General features: G+C 43.8%; 1 protein-coding gene across 1 annotated transcript in view; it reads right to left on the bottom strand.

The window, feature by feature from the left end:
* Positions 1 to 23571, bottom strand: part of XK (X-linked Kx blood group) — a 58290-nt gene that overhangs the window by 33391 nt on the left and 1328 nt on the right. The window contains exon 2 of the mRNA XM_003135014.4: positions 14198 to 14460. Within this exon, the coding sequence (XP_003135062.1) occupies positions 14198 to 14460 (263 nt within the window). The remainder of the gene's footprint in view (positions 1 to 14197; positions 14461 to 23571) is intronic.

Genomic DNA, 23571 nt, shown 5'->3' with positions numbered 1-23571 from the left:
ATTCCGATTTCATGAGAGAAGCCAGAAATATAGATATTCCAGAAAGTTACTGATTTTAAATGTCAGCAGCCCAAATCAACAACCTAACCTTATACCTAAAGCAACCAGAGAAAGAAGAACAAACAAAACCTGAAATTAGTAGAAGGAAAGAAATCACACAGATTACAGTAGAAATAAATGAGATAGAGACAAAGAAAACAATAGAAAAGATCAATGAAACTCAAAGCTGGTTCTTGGAAAAGATAGCAAAAGTGATAGGCCTTTAGCCTGACTCCTTAGGAAAAAAGGGGACATGGCTCAAATCAATAAAATTAGAAGTGAAAAAGCAAAATTTACAACCGACACTACAGAAATACGAGGATAATAAGAGACTACTATAAGCAACTATATGCCAATAAAATGGACAACCTAGAAGAAATGGGCAAATTCTTAGAAAGGTACAATCTTCCAAGACTAAACCAGGAAAAAATAGAAAATAAGAACAGACCAAGCACAAGTACTGAAGTTGAATCTGTGATTTGAAAACTTTTGAAACACACACCAGTCACAATGGCTATCATTACTAAGTCTACAAATAAAAGCTGGAGAGGTTGTGGAGAAAAGGGACCCTCCTACACTGCTGGTGGGAATGTAAATTGGTACAATCACTGTGAAAACAGTATGGAGGTACCTCAGAAAGCTCAATATAGAACTACCATATGATCCAGCAATCCCACTCCTGGGCATATATCAAAACAAAACTTTCATTCAAAAAGATACATGTTGTAAACCAGCTATGATGGAAAAAAAATCATTAAAAAAAAAAAGATACACGCACCTCTATGTTCACTGCAGCACTATTCACAATAGCCAAGACATGGAAACAACCTAAATGTCCATCAACAGAGAATGGATTAAGAAGATGTAGTACATATACACAATGGAATACTACTCAGCCATAAAAAAGAACAAAACAATGTCATTTGAAGGAACATGGATGGAACTAGAGATGCTCATACTAAGTGAAGTAAGTTAGAAAGAGAAAGACAAATACCATATTACTTATATCTGCAATCTAATGTATGGCACAAATGAACCTCTCTACAGAATAGAAACAAACTCATGGACATGGAGAACAGATTTGTGGTTGTCAATGGGAGGGAGGGGGATGGACTGGGAGTCTGGGGTTAGTAGATGCAAACTACTGCATTTGGAGTAGATAAACAATGAGATCCTGCTGTACAGCACAGGGAACTATATCTAGTCACTTATGATGGAACATGATGGAGGATAATGTGAGAAAAATGCATATATATGTGTAACTGGGTCACTTTGCTGTACAGTAGAAATTGACAGAACACCATAAACCGACTATAATGGAAAAAATAAAAATCATTTTAAAAAAACATAAAAATCTTAAAAAATTAAAAAAATAAAATAAAATAAAATAAAGAAAGCCTTGTCTAACTCAAGCTCACAGAGATTTTCTCCCATATTGTTATCATATATATGTATAACTGGGTCACTTTGCTGTACAGCAGAAATTGACAGAACACTGTAAAGCAACTATAATAAAAATAAATAAATTTTAAAAAAGAAAGAAAACTTCCAAAAATAAAAATCCAAGATCAAAAGGCTTCACAGGTGAATTCTATCAAACATTTGGAGAACAACTAACACCTATCCTTCTGAAACTCTTCCAAAAAACTGCAAAGGAAGGAACACTCCCAAGCTCATTCTAGGAAGCCACCATCACCCTGATACCAAAACCAGAAAAAGACACCACAAAAAAAGGAAACTACAAATCAATATCTTTGATGAATATGGACACAAAAATCCTCCAAAAATGTTAGCAAACCAAATCCAACAATACATTAAAAGGATCATACAACATGATCAAGTGGGATTTAATTCCAGGAATGCAAGGATTCTTCAATATCCACAAATGAATTAACGTGATACACCACATTAACAAACTGAAGAATAAAAACCATTTGATCGTCTCAATAGATGCAGAAAAAGCTTTTGATAAAATTCAACATCCAGGAGTTCCTGTCGTGGCTCAGTGGTTAACGAATCTGATTAGGAACCATGAGGTTGTGGGTTCGATCCCTAGCCTTGCTCAGTGGGTTAGGGATCTGGTGTTGCCATGATCCGTGGTGTAGGCTGCAGATGGGGCTCGGATCCCCACGTTGCTGTGGCTGTGGTGTAGGCCGGTGGCTACAGCTCCGATTGGACCCCTAGTCTAGGAACCTCTATATGCCATGGGAGTGGCCCAAGAAATGGCAAAAAGACAACAACAACAAAAAATTTCAACATCCATTTATGATAAAAATTCTCCAGAATGTAGACATGAAAGGAATCAACCTCAACCAGCCTCATATATGACAAATCCACAGCTAACCTCATTCTCAATGGCGAAAAGCTGAAAGCATTTCTGCTAAGATCAGGAACATCACAAGGATGTCCACTCTCACCACTTTTATTCAACATAGTCTTGGAATCCTAGACATGAAAATCAGAGAAGAAAAAGAAATAAAAGGAATCCAAATTGGAAAATAAGAAGTAAGATTGTCACTATTTTCAGATAAAATGATACCATACCTAGAAAATCTAGCAGCTACCAGAAAACCACTAGAGTTCATCAATGAATTTGGTAAAGTTGCAGGATACAAAATTAATACACAGAAATCTCTTGCATTCCTATATACTAATGATGAAAGATCAGAAAGAGAAATTAAGGGAGCTCCCGTCACGGCTCAGTGGTTAACGAATCTGACTAGGAACCATGAGGTTGCGGGTTCGATCCCTGGCCTTGCTCAGTGGGTTAAGGATCCGGCGTTGCCATGAGCTGTGGTGTAGGTTGCAGGCGCGGCTCGGATCCCGAGTTGCTGTGGCTCTGGTGTAGGCCGACGGTTACAGCTCTGATTAGACCCCTAGCCTGGGAACCTCCATATGCCATGGAAGCAGCCCAGGAATTGGCAAAAAGAAAAAAAAAAAATTAAGGAAACAATCCCACTTACCATCACATCAAAGAGAATAAAATATCTAGGAATAAACCTAACTAAAGAGGCAAAAGACCTGTACTCTGAAAACTCTAAGACACTGATGAAGGAAATCAAAGATGACACAAACAAACGGAAAGATAAACCACATTCTTGGATTGGAAGAATCAATAATGTCAAAATGACTATACCACCCAAGACAATCTACAGATTCAATGCAATCCCTATCAAATTACCAATGGCATTTTTCACAGAACTAGAACAAAAAATTTTGAAATTTGTATGGAAACACAAAAGACCCTGAATAGCCGAAGCAATACTGAGAAAGAAAAATGGAGCTGGAAAAATCAGGATCCCCAATTTCAGAATACACTGCAAAGCTACAGAAGCCAAAACAGTATGGTGCCAGTACAATAAGAAAAATACAGGTCAGTGGAACAGCATAGAAAGCCTAGAAATAAACCCACGCATGTGTGGTCAATTAATCTACAACAAAGGAGGCAAGGGTATTCAATGGAGAACAGAGAGTCTCTTCAAGAACTGGTGCTGGGAAAACCAGATAGCTGCATGTAAAAGAATGAAATTAGGGACGTCTTGCTGTGGTTCAGTGGGTTACAATCCAACTGCAGGCGTTCCTGCTGTGGCGAAACAGGACCGATGGTATCTCTGCAGCAGCAGGAACCCAGGTTCAGTCCCTGGTCTGGTGCAGTGGGTTAAGGATCTGGTGTTACCTTAGCTGCAGCATAGGCCACAGCTGTAGCTTGGATTCAATCCCTGGCCCAGGAACTTCCATACACTTTTGGTGCAGCCATTAAAAAAGAGAATAAAATTGGACATTTTCTTACACTATGCACAAAAATAATTCTGCAAATTGGATTAAAGACCTAAATATAAGGCCAGATATAGGAAAATACAGGCAGAACGCTAACATAAATTGCAGCAATATTGGTTTGGATCCACCTCCTAGAGTAATGAAAATAAAAACAAAAATAAATAAGTGAGATCTAATTAAACTTAAAAGCTTTTGCACAGGGAAAAATAAAAAAATTAAAAAATAAAAACTAAAAGACAACCCAAGGAATGGGAGAAAATCTTTGCAAACTAAGCAACCAACATGGGATTAATTTCCAAAATATACAAAAATCTCATACAGCTTTATATAAAAAAAATCCAAACAACCCAATCAAAAAAAGTGGGGGGGAAATTTAAATAGATATTTCTCCAAAGAAAGATAGCCAAAAGGCACATGAAAAGATGCTCAGCATCACTAATTATTAGAGAAATGCAAATCAAAACTACAATGAGATACTACCTCACACAGTCAGAATGGCCATCATTAAAAAGTCTACAAATAACAGGAGTTTTCATCCTAGTGCAGTGGAAACTAATCCAGCTAGGAACCATGAGGTTGCGGGTTCCATCCCTGGTCTCGCTCAGTGGCTTAAGGATCCGGCATTGCTGTGAGCTGTGGCGTAGGTTGCAGATTCGGCTCAGATCTGGCGTGGCTGTGGCTGTGGTGTAGGCCGGCGGCTATGGCTCCGACTTGACCCCTAGCCTGGGAACCTCCATATGCTGAGGACGTGGCCCTAAAAAGACAAAAAGACCAAAAAAAAAAAAAAAAAAGTCTACAAATAACAAATGCTGGAGAGGATGTGGACAAAAGGGAACTCACCCCCTACTGTTGGTGTGAGTGTAAATTGGTACAACTACTATGGAGAACAGCTTGGAGGTTCCTCTGAAAACTGAATATAGAACCATCATATGATCCAGCAATCCCACTCCTGGGCACATATCTGGACAAAACTGTAATTCCAAAAGATATTCACTCTTATGTTCACAGCAGCACTATTCACAATAGCCAAGACATGGAAACAATGGAAATGTCCATCGACAGAGGCTTGTATAAGGAAGATATGAAAAAAAAAAAAAAAAAAGGAGTTCCCGTCATGGCGCAGTGGTTAACGAATCTGACTAGGAACCATGAGGTTGCAGGTTCGATCCCTGGCCTTGCTCAGTAGGTTAAGGATCCGGCATTGCCATGAGCTGGGGTGTAGGTTACAGACACGGCTCAGATCCCGCATTGCTGTAGCTCCGGCGTAGGCCGGCAGCAACAGCTCCGATTAGACCCTGAGCCTGGGAACCTCCATATGCCACAAGAGCAGCCCTAGAAAAGGCAAAAAGACCAAAAAAAAAAAAAAAAAGAAGATATGGTACATATACACAATGGAATACTACTGGGCTATTAAAAGACAATGAAATAATGCCATGTGCAGCAACATGGATGGACCTAGAGATTATCATACTAAGTACATCAGAGAAAAACAAATATCATATGAGATCCCCAGTATGTGGAATCTAATGTAAAAATGATACAAAAGAATTTAATCCCAAGACAGAAACAGACTCAAAGATTTTGAAACCAAGGTTATGGTTACCACAGGAGAAAGACTGGGGAGAGGGATAAATTTGGAGGTTGAGATGGGCAATGCACATTGCTATATACAAAACTGCTACGGAACCAGGACCTACTGTATAGCACAGGGAAATCTATCCACTACTCTGTGATGGCCTCTATGGGAAAAGAATCTGAAAAAGAATAGAGACACGTATAGGTAGAACTGATTCACTTAGCTGAACACCTGAAGCTAATAAACGTAAGTCAACTATACTCCAATAAAATTCTCTTTAAAATATCAGCAGCTTACTATGTTCTTTTAAGACGTCTGTGTAGGACTAACACACCCATGTGCTACCCAGATTAGGTGTGGAAGCTGCCACTTACAATGTAGGCTTTGGGAAATAACGTATTAGCGGTTCCTAGAAGGTCCCTCATTTTAAAATACCAATTTAGGGCCCCAAAGCCCCTTTGTAAAGAGTCCTGGCCACGTGACCGCAGAACCTGTTAGACTCAGGGACCAGGGAGCCTGAGCCTTCAGAACACCTTTCTGCTCAGAGCCCGTCCTCCGTGGGAGGCCAGCCTAGTGCCCAGGCCTTGTGTTCATGCGACAGCAAACCACCACTACCCCGGAAGTTCCCCTCAGGCTGGACCCTTGGGCTCATGTCACCTCACACGTGATGTTTTCACCTGTCTTGCCCTGTGTCGGGTGTTTGACCCTGGACGGCCGTGACACTGCTTCTGATCAGAGACCTGGTTTGGCAGCCGCGCCCTCGCCGGCCCCTGTCCCTGCTCCCTCGGGTTTCACCTGCCCCTCCCAACAGGACACTGGTGCTCCCTCTGCAGGGCTCGAGTTAGAATGAATCCTTCCTCACCGCCCCTTCCCGCCTTTTCAACATGCACTTGCCTTCCCAAGGGCAGTGATTCTTAGCCTCCCTCCTCCGAGGGATGATGCCCAGTCACACGCAAGAGGGCACTTGGCGGGGTGCCGCATTCAGGGTGGTAACATGAGGGCCGTGGCCCCCACGTCTCCTGTGAACCCACAGGCACGGCTGCAGCACGATTCCTACAGGGACGGCGGCACCGCTCTGCCTGATCCACGCACGACGTCCAGGTGACTCTGCAGAGGTCAGGAAAGTTCAACCTCCAAACTCGGACACCAGACAGAGAGGCTGAAGGAGCCCAGGAAGCCTGGCTCCCTGCAGGTGTCACCGGGACACTCTGCTGACTACGGCCTGGACTGTGAGGAGACCACCTGAGCACGCGGCCCTGCTACCCGACACGGTTTGTCCACCTCCCACGACTCCTCTGGCCCTGAATGACCTCCCCTGCTGTGACGTCTGCTGAGGAACCCAGGACACTGTGCTTTGTGTTCAACCAAGCCACAGCCCTAAGCCACATAAGCTGCTTTTAGTAACAGACCGCTATTGAACAAACGGGGCAAGATTTGAGAACAATGACGGATGGCCTGGCACTACCCACCCTGGGCACACTCCCTGGTGGCTGAAGGACACTGGAAACGCAAAGATGCTCCACCTGAGGGGTGGGGTGGCACAACTGGTGTCATCACGTGACCAGCTGAGGTGACCTGCAGGAGAGGCCTGCTTGCTGCTCAAATGAAGAGACGAGTAAGAGCGGAACGTGGCTAAGGCTTGGAGGCTTTGTGGCTCTGATGACTCATCACTAAGTTGTGGGCTGGACATCTTGACAATGAGGATTCTGCGAACATGTGGCTGAATGAGCACCAGGTGTCAAGAAAGGTTTCTTGGATTCACACAAGCATCTGCTTCAATGAGCTCTAAGCACAACCACACTGTTACTCTGAGGATACATCTGAGAAGTTGGCAAAGGGTAAGCCAGCTCCGATGAGGACTGTGTGGTTCGCGGGTGTAGCCGTGCTTCTCCTCTGCAGGACACTCTCTGTCTCCCCACAAGGCTCAGCGGACGTGGATTTCACAGCCAGAGGCCCAAGCATCTAGCAGTCACGTGAGAAGAAGGACCAGTCTAACTTACTAGTGCCCACAAGACAGGATAAATTCTGCAGAAAATACAGCATTAATATTACCTGTCTCAAGTCCTATTTTGGAATGAGCAGGGTAAAATCAATAACATGAAATCAGCATGGCCGAAATTCCTTTTATGTGTATTTCCTTATGGATTCTCCATCTTCACAATTTCCATGGAAAGGCCCTGTCCCATTAAGTCCACGCCACGCACTCTGCCACCCTCTCCACCCAGCCCACTGCCATCGCCTCCTACTTGTAGACCTGCTCCAGCAGGAATGAAGTTTCAGGTCCTCAGTCCTGCTTTGCAGCCCCTCCCCCGTCACCACCGCCATTCTGGGAACTCAGCATCCCCGGGGGCCCTGCCCACCCTGGCCTCACAGGCCCGGGCGCCCTCAGAGCCACGGAGGAAGGAGGGCCTCGCCCCCCACAGCCTCGGCCAGCCCCGCCCACCAGGACCACGCCCCGCCCCGTCGCCCTGGGAAACGGCTCCCCGAGATGCGGATCCCGGCATCCCGCACTCACCACACCTCCCGGCCCCCCACCCGCACCCCGAGCCCCTCCTGGGGGTCCCGCGGACCAACGACACGTGACAGAAATGGACAGGCGTCCGAGGTACCGCCGTGGACTTTAATGGCTGCGAGACCTTAAAGGGGACCAGACCTTCCTCAGCCACACGCAGTGTCGGGCGGGACCCCAGGTCTGCCCGGCTCGGGCAGGGCTCCCGCCCCCTCCTCAGCCCCCCCCCTCAGCCCCCCGGGAGACGCTGCTGGCCTGGAAGAGGCTGCTGAGGGTCTCGTTGTGGCTCCGGCCCTCTGCACGTGCTCGGGGGCGATGCGCATCTTGCGGCTGCTGTGGGCCTCTCTGGCCGCCAGCTCCAGGATGTTGGCCGTCAGTACCCGAGGACGCCGGCCAGGAACACAGGGGTGTGCGAGCTCAGGCGCTGCGCATAGCGACCCTCTCCAGGAGGCAAGGAACTCCGCAGCTCGGCTTTTACAGAGCAGGAGAAAATCGACCTACTTCTTAAGGTTGATATGGTCTTGATTGCTTTTGCTCAGCTTGATCCAGCTTGACTGTCCCACTGGCCTGGGCCTCTTGAGATTCTGGTGCATCTTTCTGCCCGCTGTTTCTTTGTGCTCCTGCCTCTCATTGGTCAGGGAGCTGCCTTTGTGACAACTTAGATTCTGTGGCGCCACTGGTGTCCTCTGGCCCTGATCAGGACTGACCTAAAAATGCCTATGCCAGGAACCCGGTCTCTGTTGACTGGATCCTCTTTTTCAGGAAACCTTAACCTCCTACTAGATTTGAAAGCGTAGCTAGAAATATGAATGTTTCGGTGGAAATACAGCCTTGTCTTTAGGACACCACTCCAGGTTGTCTGATTCCAGCCTTGCATTGCCTTTGAGCTCATCTACATCCCTGTGTAAGCTGCAGGTCACTGACTGACATGCATAAAGCCTTGCAGAGCAGGGGTTCAACTGCCTCTTTCTTACGTTGCGATAAAAACCAGTTTTACCTCCATTTACACACTCATTTCAATATCCCTAGTCAATATCCCTGTGTCATACTTTGGATTCTCTTTTAAGCTGCTTCTAACATCTGCCGGTCCTCTTATGAGTTAAATTTTTTAAATGTGTTCATTAAAAAAAAAAAAAAAAGTTGAAACTGAAAGCAAAACCACACCCACCAACCTGCTCTTCTCCTGGCTGCTCTACAAACATAAATGGGGATCCATGGCTACAACTGCCCATGGCAGGAACTGGGGAACCGTTTTGTTTGTTTGTTTTTGTCTTTTTGCCATTTCTTGGGCCGCTCCCGGCATATGAGATTCCCAGGCTAGGGGTCGAATCGGAGCTGCAGCTGCCGGCCTACACCAAAGCCACAGCAACGTGGGATCCGAGCCGATCTGCAACCTACACCACAGCTCACGGCAATGCCAGATCCTTAACCCACTGAGCAAGGCCAAGGATGGAACCCGCAACCTTGTGGTTCCCAGTCAGATTCATTCACCACTGAGCCACCACAGGAACTCCCCGGGGGGAACTGTTTTTGACATCTCCCTCTGCCTCACTTTCCCAGTCAGTCAATTATCACCTTGTTCCACTTCCGTATCATTAATATTGCTCCAATAACCCATTTCTACTATTCCAGCCCAAAGCCATCACCATTCTCCACTTGACAGCTGTAGCAGCCACTTCCTGGCCTCTGTGTTTCTCCCCTACCTTCCTTCCAATCCATTTTCCAGGGTCATCAGCTTCTAAAAGTCCACCTGATCTTGACGCTGTGTTGTTTAAACCACATCGATGAGTTCCTACCGCCTCTGGGATAAAGTCTGAAATCCTGGGATGCCCTTTTCTGCGTTTCCTTTACTTGACTCCTCCTCAGCTATCAGATGTTGGTTTCAGCTTAAGTGCCTCTGGGAATTTTCCCCTCATCTCCCAGACTTGGTTAGATGTCCCCTAATAGACCCTCACGCAGGACTTTCACTTGGCAGGATTTATCTCACAGAGAATAAACATGGGACTAATGAGTTGTTTCACGCCAAAAGGATCCGAGCCTGTCCACCTCATTCGCCACTGTATCCTCAGAGCCCAGCGCAGTGTCGGAACACGACACATATTCAATACATAGTCACTGAACTCGTGAATGAATTCACATAAATCTACCCCCAATTCCTGCCTCCTCTGGCAGACAATCCACTTTCCAACTTGAATAATAAGAGGGAGGTCATCACGTCTATCTTACAGGGATGCTGTGACCACGAACCACCATCATGCCAGTCTCAGTGCCTGGCACAAAACAAGGATCTGAAAACAGTGATCGTTACTCCCAACACTACCAGTTTGGGTGAGCAAGAGAGAAGGGCACTCTGAGATCCAGGCAGGCCAGATGGCAGGCTGCGGGAGCCTTCGGAGAACACGGTAACCTTGGTGTGCCCACCCGGGCCTCAGACCAACCGTCCTCCAGGTCCAGAGACTTGATCAAGCCCCTGAGAGCTGACTGGTCGCACTCAACGACTGAAGCTCACAGGCAGGGTCTATTATCCACGACTACGGGGACATTCCTCTCCAATAAGGTACGATTCCATTTATATGAAACATGTACGAGAGGCAGATCCACAGAGACACAAAGTCTGTCAGTGATTGGCAGGGCCTGGGGGAAGGGAAATGAGGAGTGACTGCTAATACGTAGGGGGTTTCTTGTGAAGTTCACATTTTATGAATTATATTGCAATTTAAAAAAACCTTTCCAGTGGACCATGGGGCCGGCTCCATTTCCCCTCCAAATTCTGCCAGGGCCAAATTCCTCGATATTTGCTCACCGGGCACAGGATCAGAAAGAAGAGGTTACAGACTTTGAATGTTAAATGGGGTCAGGTTCTGATGGACTTCATGTCCCTCTCCTGTCAAGGATGGACATTTCGGAGCGCCAGTCATGGCTCAGTGGAAACGAATCGGATTAGCATCCATGAGGATGCAAGTTCGATCCTTGGCCTCGATCAGTGGGTTAAGGATCTTTTGTTGTGCGTGGCAATGGACCCAACCCTAGGCAGGCTGGGACTAGGCTATCCCAGGGTTCCCAAACTTTGCTGAAAATAAAAATTGCCAGAAGCATTTGCTAAAGAGAGAGAGAGAGAGAGAAAGAAAGAAAATCAAGAGACATATCTTAGGCTCCTATCCCATACCCAGCAAATCACAATTTCCAGGAATGAAGCCTGATGATCTGTAGAGTTTTAACAAGCTCCCCTGGTCCTACCTCCTGTGACTCTCATCATCATCGGAGGCGTTGAAGGGATGCGGTTCTAAGCCCACTGGTGCAATAATCATTCCTACGCCTGGCTTTCCTAGCACTTCTTGTACCAAACTGACCCTGTAACCAGTTCTGGTCGATGAGACCTAAACAAAGCCTTTTAGGGAGGTTTCTGGGAAAGCTCTCACTTACTACTAAAAGAAAAAAGATACCAGCCCTCTGCCTTCACGCCTTCCTCCTACCTTGAATGTGGCTATGATGGATGCTACGTAGCAGCAACCCAAGAAAAAGGCCAATGGAAATACAGAGACATCGACGGGACCACTGTGAGCAGCTGATAGAATGCGAACAACTGCCTGACTCCAATTTCTTGTTAGGGGAACAAACAAGGTTGTTTACATTGTAGTCAAATGTGTGTCCCTTGCACCAAATGCATTCCTAATCATATGACTGATACTACCAATGTTCGCCTCTGTGATACACCTCAGCCTGTGCTCCAATTATAACCGCCTCGCCCCTCCTGGGTGAGGGGTTCCTTCCTCCGATATGTTAAGGCAGGACTTAGGACTAGTCAAACCTATATAAATGGCAGCCATCTGTATTTTTAAGAGGATTGTACCCACTTCCTTTTTCTATACATAATTTGATTCACTGTTTAATCCAATGAAGCATTACATTATTCCAAATTCTTGGCGGGGGGGGGCAGGTCACAGATACTCTTTGTGACACTGAAATTTCACAAAATAGGTTTCATTTTCCTGAATAGAATTCTGTCTGAAAACTAAAACAAGGGTTGGCAAACTTTCTGTAAAGAACCAGAGGATAAATACTTTATTTTTTATTTATTATTATTATTTTTTTTTTTTGGCTTTTTGCCATTTCTAGGGCCGCACCCACGGCATATGGAGGTTCCCAGGCTAGGGGTCTAATTGGAGCTGTAGCCACCGGCCTTCGCCAGAGCCACAGCAATGTCAGATCCGAGCCACATCTTCAACCTACACCACAGCTCATGGCAATGCCAGATCTTCAACCCACTGAGCGAGGCCAGGGATTGAACCTGCAACCTCATGGTTCCTAGTCAGATTCGTTAGCCACTGAGCCACAATGGGAACTCCAGAGGGTAAATACTTTAGATATTGTGGACCACATGTTCTCTGTTGCAACTAAGCAAATACTCAACACTGCTAGGAAAAAAAAAAAAAAAAAAAAAAAAGCAGCAGACATAGACAACAGCTAAATGAAAGGATGTGGCTGCATCCCAGTAAAATTTTATTTGCAAAAACAAACACGCTTGTTTGGGCCCATGGACTGCTATTTGCCAACCTCTGAACTAAACGACAATCTTAATTTTCAATAACTTGAGAAAAAAAATGAATCTACTTGTGAAACCCAAAAGGCTGTCATAACATCTGGTCTCTCGCTGTGTCCCTGCCACATAGAAAAACAATGAACTGGGAAGAGGGTACAGTGCATGCAGAGGACATGCCTTGGCCAATGCTCATTCTAGTTCTAAGTCCTTAGGGTACAAGGATGCTGCCATATTTACTGGGCACCTATTGTCTACCTGGGCTGTGGGAGGCATTTTTGCACAAATGTTAATCCAACAAGGTTCAAAATTCTCAACTTAAAGTCCTGATATATTTTAAGAATCAGAGTCACTCGGAGGTAACCTGGATAAAGGAGACAGTTGTGACATGCAAATACCCTATGACTCAGCCATATATTAAGATAACTGTACCATCCAGCCTTGATTATAGGCAGAAAGAGGATAAAATTGAGGGAAGTGAAATTCATAAGAGTGATTTATTTTAACAGATTCCAATTTCAGTGTTATCTTAAATATGTATTTTTTCAACTTAAGGCTTTTAACTTAGTTTTGCTTATCTATATGGCAAACTTACCGGAATAACTGGTTTTCATTTACTTATAATTTTATTAATATTTGTGTGAGATTATTTCCTCTTCTCATGTGAAGGTTTTTCACTTCTATCCAATGCATGTACAAATTTTTTTTGGGGGGGGGATATCTGGCTTAATCAAAACCTGCTTTCACTTTCATAATGTGAAAATAGCCCAAAGGTTAGAGAATTACATTCATTTTATAGCTGAGATACCTATTACAATTTCAAGAAGATAGAGTGCTTTTTCTTTCTTTTTTTTGTTTTTTTTTTTGTTGTTTTTTTTTTTTTTTTTTTTTTTGTCCATGCCTGAGGCATGCAGAAGTTCCCAGGCCAGGAATCAAACCCATGTCACGGCAATGAGCTGCTGCAGTGACAAGGCCTAATCCCTAACCAGCTGTGCCACAAGGGAACTCCAGGAGAGAGGGCTCTTGATTCCCTCGCTCATTACAAAGAAGCTGTTAACAACCAACTGTCTTAGCCGGCTTAGAACTATCCCTGAACCACAGAGGCTAAATCCAAGAAGGCCCAGCTGTTGGCAGCTGTATGTGCACCAAGGTGTATTTTCCAAAATGATCACAGCAGTGAACTTGCAGAACCCCACCATCCTCCAAGAAAGTTACAGAGTTTCCTTTCCTCTCTCTCCCTTCCCTTGAACCTCTGCAGACTCCTGACTGCTTCAGAAAAGAAAATGCAGTAGAAGTGATGTTGCATGCTTCCAAAGCTGGACCACGAAAGGGACACTCTTCCACCTGGCCCTCTCTCACGCTTAGGACTTGCCCTTGAAAGCAGCCACCACGCTGTGCGGAAGCCCCAGCTCGCCTATAGAGAGATGAAGATCTGAGGCCCCCAGCAAGAGCCCGCATCCGCCATAAGAAATGCACCTAAATGAGCCCTCAATGGTTTTAGCCCCTCATCTCTAGCCGCCCTGGCTCATGCACAGTGGAACGTAGGTGAGCCCTTCTGAGCCCAGCCTAAACTGCAGATTCATAAGCAACATAAACATCACTATTATTTTAACTCATTAAGTTTTGGACTTAGTAACTGGAACACAGACCCAGGAGTAAATGCCCATAGAAACGAATTTCCCTGGAAACAAAATAAACCTTATGTTCTGCTCTCCGTTTGGAGTCCCAAATGCACATGGAAATAAAAACATAGACATACCTCTTGAGACAGTGACATGCTGCTGCAGGGTGCTTATGTACAGCTGCAGGGTCAGCTGGGGGGCTGAGCCTAGGAAAGCCTGGATCACCGACGCGCGGCTGAACGCAGATCGGTGGGTGAAGAGCTTGCCCTCTGCCTGGCCCACTTCCTTTTCGATCTCCTCTGAGAGGCCATTTTTTGGCATCTGTCGCTTCCTGGTGATGCTGACATAAGGCTCTTCAATGCGGCCTGACTGACAATAGATGCAAAAGACTTCGAAACACCTGGAAACAAATCATAAAGTCCTGATGATCGGAGGCAAACGGGATTCTGCTTACGGGATCCTGCTTACCCATGGTCTTATTCTCACAACCTGACTTGGTTACTCTGGACTGTGGCCCCTCCTCTAAAATCATCCACCCGGAGGAACGTTTCTGAGCACACGATTCTCCTAAGGCCCTCCAGCAGGCCAGCTGGAACTGAGTGTGAGCCAAACTGAGGAATGACACTGGAGGCCACTGAGGGCAAGAAACCGAGTAGAGACTGGAATGGGCGGAACGGGTTCAAGCTCCAAAAACGTTCCATTTCCCTTCCTGACACTTATTAGCTGTGCAGCCCTGGAGAAGTCAATTAACCCAAGCCCTTTCCTTCAATTATAGAGGTAGGAGTTCCTGTTGTAGCTCCGTGGAAACAATTCTCTCTCGTCACCATGAGGACGCAGGTTCGACCCCTGGCCTCACTGAGTGGGTTAAGGATCCAGCACTGCCGTGAGCTGTGGTGTCCGTCACAGATGCGGCTCAGATCGGGCATGGCTGTGGCATAGGCCGGAGGCTACAGCTCTGATTCGACCCCTAGCCTGGGAACTTCCATGTGCTGAGGGTGTGGCCCTAAAAAGACCAAAAAAAAAAAGGCAGCAACAGAACTTACTTTGCCACATTGTGATGGAAACAATATATGGGTGTGCATGTGTACGTATGTATATACACACACATATATACACACATATATGAACATCTGCTTTTTTCCCCCACATCCAATAGATGCTCCAAATCACCTCAGTTAAAGAGCAGTGATGGTTGTGAGAGCCCCTAGCACAGAGCCCCTTCTCATGTATTGCTCCCCAGAAGACCACTCTACCGGTCTCTGCTCTCTTAAGGCTTTTGGGGACATGAGGAAAGTCAGTCATGCCTGCCAGCTCTGTCTCAGCGATGGAATTTCAAGCCTGCCCCAGGGTTGGAGTCTTAATCCGTCATCTTTCTAGACTGATAGAGTACCTGGCTTTTAAAACTGGATTTTCCTCTCTAGGTAAGGATAGAGATACCCAAGAAAGGGCGCGTACTAATGCATATGATTTACTTTAAAGCACGCAGGCGCATGCGCACACGCACACGCAAATGGGTTGAGGGATGGATGGATGTGTGAAATAAAACGTCAATTGTAGCATCTAGGTGGTGGATACTTGGGTGTTCCCCGTATAATTCAAGGTGTCTTCTGTGTGTTGGAAGATTTTTCATAACACAATGCTGGGGAAAATGGGTTTTTCCTAAAAAATACAAAAAATGCTCATAGCCTAAGGTTTAAAATTGTTAAAGGACATTTTTTCCCCCCAAACATGCATTTTCATAACAACCTTGTAATGCTGCCAGAAGATTTTATGGCTTCATTTATTTTATTGAGTGTTAACTTTGTACTCTCACCTTGAGGAAACTATGGCAACAAGAATACATGCATAATTTGAAATAATAAAATAAAAGCTGATGTAAGAACGGAAATGCAGGACCTTGGTTGGCGAGTACAAAGTTGACATATTTTGTGATTATTATCTTTGTTCATCTATCCCTGGGAGAAACAAGGTACACAGCAGTGTGTGTGCGTGTGTCTGTGTGTCTGTGTGAGGTGGGAGGGAGGGAGAGGGAGAGGCAGTTGTCGGCTACAATTTGTCCACAGGGGTCATGGATACTTTTTTTTTGTCTTTTTAGGGCCACACCCACAGCATATGGAGGTTCCCAGGCTAGGGGTCGAATCGGAGCTGTAGCCAACGGCCTACACCACAGCCACAGCAACAAGGGAGCTGAGCTGCATCTGTGACCCACACCACAGCTCACAGCAATGCCGGATCCTTAACCCACTGAGCAAGGGCAGGGATCGAACCTGCAACCTCATGGTTCTTAGTCGGATTCGTTAACCACTGAGCCATGACGGGAACTCCCGGGGGTTGTGGATACTTTAATTTATTGCATGAAAATATGTAAAACAGCACAGACCAACTTGTTTAGAGGAAAACAATGACATTCAAGGTTTTAAGTTCAAGTCAGCTGATCCAACTGAATTTGCTCTGAGGGAAAATGCAAGTCTATGACTGAGGACTGTTAGAGGCCTAACAACTTTACCCGGTTGGACTACAGATCAAAACAAAGGCTAGAGGACAAACTCAAGGGACCATCACCTTTATTTTCAAATATGTAATGAATGCAGACTTGCTTTGCTAACTAAGTGCTGTGGGTAATGCGAAGATAGCTGGATACCCCTGGTTCATTCAGAGGTGCCCACGATCTAAGTGAGAAAATGGGACCTATACATAATAAGGATAATAAATAATTAATACAACTAATATTTACATAGCACCTTCAGTCCATATTTCCTATGTATTAACTCACTTAGAAAGCCTACTGCAGGAGTTCCCGTCGTGGCTCAGGGGTTAATGAATCCCACTAGGAACCATGAGGTTGTGGGTTCAATCCCTGGCCTCGCTCAGTGGGTTAAGGATCCGGCATGGCTGTGAGCTGTGGTGTAGGTCGCAGACGCGGCTTGGATCCCGTGTTGCTGTGGCTCTGGTGTAGGCCGGCAGCTACAGCTCCAATTAGACCCCTAGCCTGGGAACCTCCATGTGCCACAAGAGCGGCCCTAGGAAAGACCAAAAAAAAAAAAAAAAAAAAAAAAAGCCTACTGCAAACATTTGAATCATAGCATTATTTGTAATAGCAAAATTCTAGGAATACTCTAAAGGTCACAAAATAAAATGATGATTAAATAAACCCGAATATAGGAATTCAATGAAAGAGCATCCAGTTCTTAGAACTGACAGTATGCACATACATCTGGGGAGTTCCCTGGTGGTCTGGTGGTTAAAGATCCAGCTTTGTCACTGCTGTTGCACATATTTGAACCCTGGCCCAGGAACTTCTGTATGCTGTGGGCATGGCCAAAAAAAAAACCCAAAAAACAAAAAGACAGTATACACATACGTGTGCTGATATATAAAAATGTTTACTGTATTTGGTAAGCAAAAAGAGTAAATTACAATAGTATATAGCATGCAGGAAGTTCCATATTTTATAAAAAGAGAATTATATATACACACATACATATATATATATATATATATACATAAATAGTTGAGTGCTTACACGGACTCAGACTGACTCAAGAAACAGGGATTTTGCAAGCCTGTTGTTAGACAATTTAGGAGCTTGAAATGGGCCATGATAGAAATATTTAAATCATAGAACTCAGCAAACACTACTAATCAGAGGTCCCCCTGCCCCAGAGGCAGTTTACAGTTTACCAGCTTATCGCTGTAAAAATATTTGTGAGGGCATACAACAAAACATTAAGAATTGTTCTCTTTAGTTAGTCAAAGTAGAACATTAACATTTTTTTAGTTGTGCTTATCTGCTTTCCGCCCTCCTGTCGTTTCAACAACAAATATGTTTTACTTGAAGAATAAAATCAAGCTGAGAATTCTTACACACTCAAACAAACAAGACGCCAGCGCATGTTAAGAGCTGAAACAAAATGAAAGTTCAGAGGAGAAAGCAATTCTCTTGACGCTGAAGAGGGGCCTGTGTTACATGAAAAGCATGCGCATGACTGCAGACAAAATGAGCCCTTACTGTCTATCAATGGAAACAAAAAAAGGTCCCCTAATGAGGTAACCACAGAGGTGGCCCTGAAACCCCGGTGGACGCCCTTGAAATTCACTGTTTTTCCCAACTGATAAAAATCTTAGCACAGAATTTCACACATAGTAGATATTTAATAAATTTGTGAAAGCCCCTGAGACTTCTGCCATTTGCCACTACTGGTTAAGAAAACTAAGAAACCCCCTCCTCTTTTTTCAACGTTGCTAATTATTAGAGAAATGCAAATCAAAACTGCAATGAGGTATCACCTCACACAGTCAGAATGGCCATCATCAAAAAAAAATCTACAAACAATACAGAGTTCCCGCTGTGGCTCAGTGGTTAAGGAACTCGACTAGTACCCAGGAGGATGCGGGTTTGATCCCTGGCCCTGCTCAGTGGGTTAAGGATATGGTGTTGCCGTGAGCTGTGGTGTAGGTTACAGATGGGGGTCAGATCTGGCATTGCTGTGGTGTAGGCCGGCAGCCACAGCTCGGATTCAACCTCTCACCTGGGAACCTCCATATGCTGTGGGTGCGGCCCTAAAAAGACAAAAGACAAGAAAAAAATCTACAAACAATAAATGCTGGCGAGTCTGTGGGAATGTAAGCTGGTGAAACCACTATGGAGAACAGTATGGGGGTGCCTTCAAAAACCAAAAATAGAACTGCCATATGATCCAGCAATCCCACTCCCCGCATCTATCCAGACAAAACCATAATTCAAAAAGATTCACGCACCCCAAAGTTCACTGTGGCACTATTTACAAATAGCCAAGACATGGAAGCAACCTAAATGTCCATTGACAGAGGATTGGATAAAGAAGATGTGGTACACATATACAAAGGAATAGTACTCAGCTGTAAAAAAAAAAAAAAAAAAAAAAAGAAACAATGCCATTTAGAGCATCATGGATAAGTCAGATGGAGAAAGACCAATATCATACATGATTACTAATATGTGGAATCTAGCAAAAAAAATGATACAAAAAAACTTACAAAACAGAAACAGACTCAAAAGATTCTGAAACCAAATTCATGGTTACCAAAGGGGAAATGTGGGGGGAGGGATAAATTAGGGGGCTGAGATTGACATATACACACTACTATACAGAAAACAGGCAACAAGGACCTACTGTATAGCACAGGGTCATCTACACACTACTATGTAATAACCTATATGGGAAAAGAATCTGAAAAGAAATGGATATGTGTGTGTGTATATATACATATATATATAAACCGATTTATTGTGCTGTACACCTGAAACTAACACAACTTCCTAAGTCAACTATGCTCCAATACAATTTATTTTTAAAATTTTTTTTTTTTTTTTTTTTTTTTTTTTTTTTTTTTGTCTTTTGTCTTTTGTTGTTGTTGTTGTTGTTGTTGTTGTATCTTTGGCCCTCCGCGCATATGGAGTTCCAGCTAGGGTTGAATCGGAGCTGTAGCACCGCCTACGCCAGAGCCACAGCAACGCGGATCGAGCCGCGTCTGCGACTACACACAGCTCACGCACCGCTGGATCGTTAACCCACTGAGCAAGGCAGGACCAAACCTCGACCTCATGGTTCCTAGTCGAATTCGTTAACCACTGCGCCACGACGGGAACTCCAAAATTTGAAAAGAAGCACACTCTACTAGTCTTCTTCGAATTCTGCAAGATTCACCCAATTACTCCAGACATTTTTTTTGGTTTTTTTTTTTTTTTGGTTTATTTTTGTACTTGAGAAGTTGCTACATACAGCCATAAATTAAGTATTTTCATCAAACTCATTCAAGGTAGTTTTTCAGTACTGTGTAGCTCAAGGGTTTGCAAACATTTTCTGTAACGGGTTTATAAAGAGAGTAAATATTTTAGGCTTTGCAGGTCTTTACTGTAACTACTCAGCTCTGCCACTGTAACGCAAAAGCAACTGCGGACACTATGGGAAAGAATGTGCCCGGCTGTATTCCAATAAAACTTTATTTACAAAAACAGGCAGTGGGGGGATTTCACCTGTGGGGCATGGTTTGCTGCTCCCTAAGGTAGGTAATCGGCAGGCTGATCCTTTTTTTTCCTTTTATCCCATGGTCGAGCACCACAGTGGAAGGAGTTTACGCCTCAGCTGAAACCATGTGTGTTGGCGTCAGCACAAACCATCTGTGGTACCAGAGACCCTCTGAGGTAGTTAATAAAAACACGTTTTCAAAAGAAATACTGAGTATGATTTCCTATACGCCACGTTATCTTCATATGACACACATGCTCTGCGAAGCGACACAAGAACCAAACTGGTTAAATAGAAAGCGCCACGTGACCTCTGAAAAGCCACTTGCATAATCTCCCTGAGCCTCAATTTCAACTGTAAAAAAAAGATAATGACAGTTAGCTCACAAGGTTTTACAGTGGACAGAATTAAATACGGTCTGTAAAAGCACTTTGCAAGCAACAACAGAAAAGCTCTTCAAATTCAGGCTGCCGTTTTAAAGTCTTTTGAAAGTGTCCCATAGAAAGAAACACTATGGATAGGCGTTTGCAATTAACATGTACACACTACCATATATAAAACAGATAACTAACAAGGACCTGCTGTTTGGCACAGGGAAATTACTCAATATTCTGTGATCTCATATGGGAAAAGAATTTGAAAAGGAATGAATGTATGTATAACGGATTCACTTTGCTGTACACCTGACACTAACACAACATTGGAAGTCAACTCTACTTTTCATTTTGACTTTAAAAATCAAAACAAAAAAGAAAAGAAATACTATGGTGAATCACTTTGCAGTGTTCTATAAAAAAGAGACTAGACTCACAGATAGAGAAGACCAACTAGGGGTCAGAGGTGGGGAGAGGGAAGGGGGAGGGGCTATACAGGGGGAGGGAATTAAGAGGTACAAATATGAGGGATAAAATAAGCTGAAAGGATGCATTGTACAACACAGGGAATATAGCCAATATTTTATAATAACTACAAATGGAGTGTAACTTTAAAAAATCACGAATTACTCTATTTTACACCTGTAACCTATGTGATACTGTACATCAACTGTACTTCAATAAAAAAAAAAAATTACTAGAACGTCTTGGCTTTTATTTTATAAAGCCAGATTTTTATGTACCATTTTTCCCTCATTATACCAGTGAATAAGAGTGGAGGAAAATTCCTTGAACCTGTAACTCATTTATATTTACTCCTTCTCCCAATTAATCTATAAATTAACATAATGTAAAAGAATGATAAACAACTTTTGTTGTCATTCAGAGATGCTTTTCCCCCCTCTGGTTTTCTAGAATATCTACTGTCATTCACAATAAAGTCCTTAAAATAGAAAAAAAAAAAAAATTTCATTACTCGATGTTCGCATTATTCCAACCTAGCCTTAATGGGGAAACAACCCTTCAGGGTGCAACTACAAGTTTTAAATATGAGACTGATCTATATGAAATATGGTGCTCTCCCAATGCTTCCCTAAAAGAAAAAAAGGGAATGAGGCCTAGTTTGTAGTGTTTAGGCCATAATCGCTACAGCTGAACTGAGGGACCTTATGTTAAGTTCAATCGATAAGAAGGGAAAAGAGACTCTCCTTGTTCAGGAGAAATAATTTTGATCTTTAGGTAAAGCTGATGTCTTAAGAGTTAAAATCGAATCAAAGAGTCAGCAGGAAGAATTTCCAAGAAGACAGTAAGTCATGCTAATACAACACAACCTCAAATTGCTTTTCTTTTCATCTGGAAGCTAAGGGGCTTGGAACCACCTTTTGTGTTTCTCAGCATGGGTCCAACATCATCTTGAAATAAATCAGCTGCATTAGAATGAGAGCGCCCTTGTTGCCGGAAGTGGGTTGTTTGTTCCTTTGTTTCTTATGTTTTATTTCGGGGTTTTTTTCCACTAAAGGACAATGACCCATGCAGAATTTTCTGGGACTAGGTCTCTTTATGGTGTTGACACCTTATATATACCTGAGGTGTCTCCAAAGCACCAAACTTTCTCTTTCTTTAATAAAGTTAAAATATTTGTAATATAAAGGAGAAATGATGGCACTTTACTATAATTTTCAGGAGAAAATGAAAATCACCCATAACTCCATCATCTAGAAATTACCACTCTCTCCTTGAGCTGAGGTTTAGGTGTGTCATGTTGTTTTTATACATACTATTGTGTCATTAGCTTTGTCTTGGGTCACTCTTAGTATTTAGCCACACTTTAAATGGCCCTACTGATAGGGTATTCTCATTTATCTAGATGGCTTATTTAGGCTCTGTTTTTTGGTGGGTTTTTTTGTTTGTTTGTTTGTCTTGGGTTTTTTTTTTAGTTTTGCCCAGATGACCAAATTTTCTTCATTTAAGATGGAACGATTGATAAAACATATCCCACACTCCCCTGCCTTCTTTCACCCAATTAAGCCCATCCCATTTCTAAGAAGCCTTGTGAATGTGCTCTAGAGCCTCATCGTCCTCATCAATAAAATGGGGACAATTATATCAACTACATGATTAGGATTCAATGAACTGAAGGATATAAGCAGCTACCTATCAAACCATCCAGCACAAGAAGCACTTGAGAAATGTCAGTTCCTCTTTCTCTGTCACTTGACTCAAACATCCTGGGCAATGAGGTTTTCTTTTCATGACATGAACTTGTGAAAGGATGATGGTCCAAAGTCAGAGCACATCGATTTCACTGAGCCGGAATACAATCAGGATGCCGTGGCCTACTTGGCCAGGAAGGACTAACTCTCTCCTCACTCCATGGGCCCAGGTGGAGAGACTTTTAAAATTCCTCTCCCTCTCTCTTTCTTTCTCCCCCTAACTCCTCCCTCGCTCTCAGGATGTCAGGAGCAACTTCGTACTCCTGCCAGCGCACCTGTTTCTCTTCCTTTTTAAGATTCTGCTGCTTTTGGAGACGGGGAATCTGGTTCACCAAGCTTGTCCTGACTATGTGTAAATTACAAGTCAGTATTCTGATGATCAGCTGGGACAAACGCCTTTCATAAAAAAATGCGAAGTTTTCTAATAGGGCTCTGTAAAATACATCTCGCTCCTCGACTGTGTGCGTGTCTGTGCGGTGTGTTTCCTGATCGGAAAGGTTCCTAGCTAGCTGAATTTTCTGGCAGCTGAGTGCTGGCCTTTCTATCTCTTTGCATTCCTCTTATCGCCTATGTCTAAAGTTCAGTATTATACATTTGTTTCTAATCAGGACAGACACCCTTTATTTTGCTTTTACTACGGAGATGAGGTACCAAAACACATTTTAAACACTCTTCCTGGTCCTTAGATATGCCAAACTCTCCTTCGTTACCAGGAGTTTCTCTTTCCACTTGCTTGGTAGTAATAAAGTTTAATTTCCAGAGATGTCACTACTAGTTTTTCCTCTTAACACCCAACAAGTGTTGGCCCTCATGGCTCCGTGTTCCAGCTTCACTGTGTTTAGCAGCTACGCAGGGCCCCGAACATTTCTACAAACCCCTACGTTTCTGCATCTGAGAGAAAAAGACTGATGTGTGG

This window comes from Sus scrofa, chromosome X (genome assembly GCF_000003025.6).
Source record: "Sus scrofa isolate TJ Tabasco breed Duroc chromosome X, Sscrofa11.1, whole genome shotgun sequence".
Taxonomy (NCBI): Eukaryota; Metazoa; Chordata; class Mammalia; order Artiodactyla; family Suidae; genus Sus; species Sus scrofa.
This window is presented reverse-complemented; position numbering and strand designations above follow the sequence as displayed.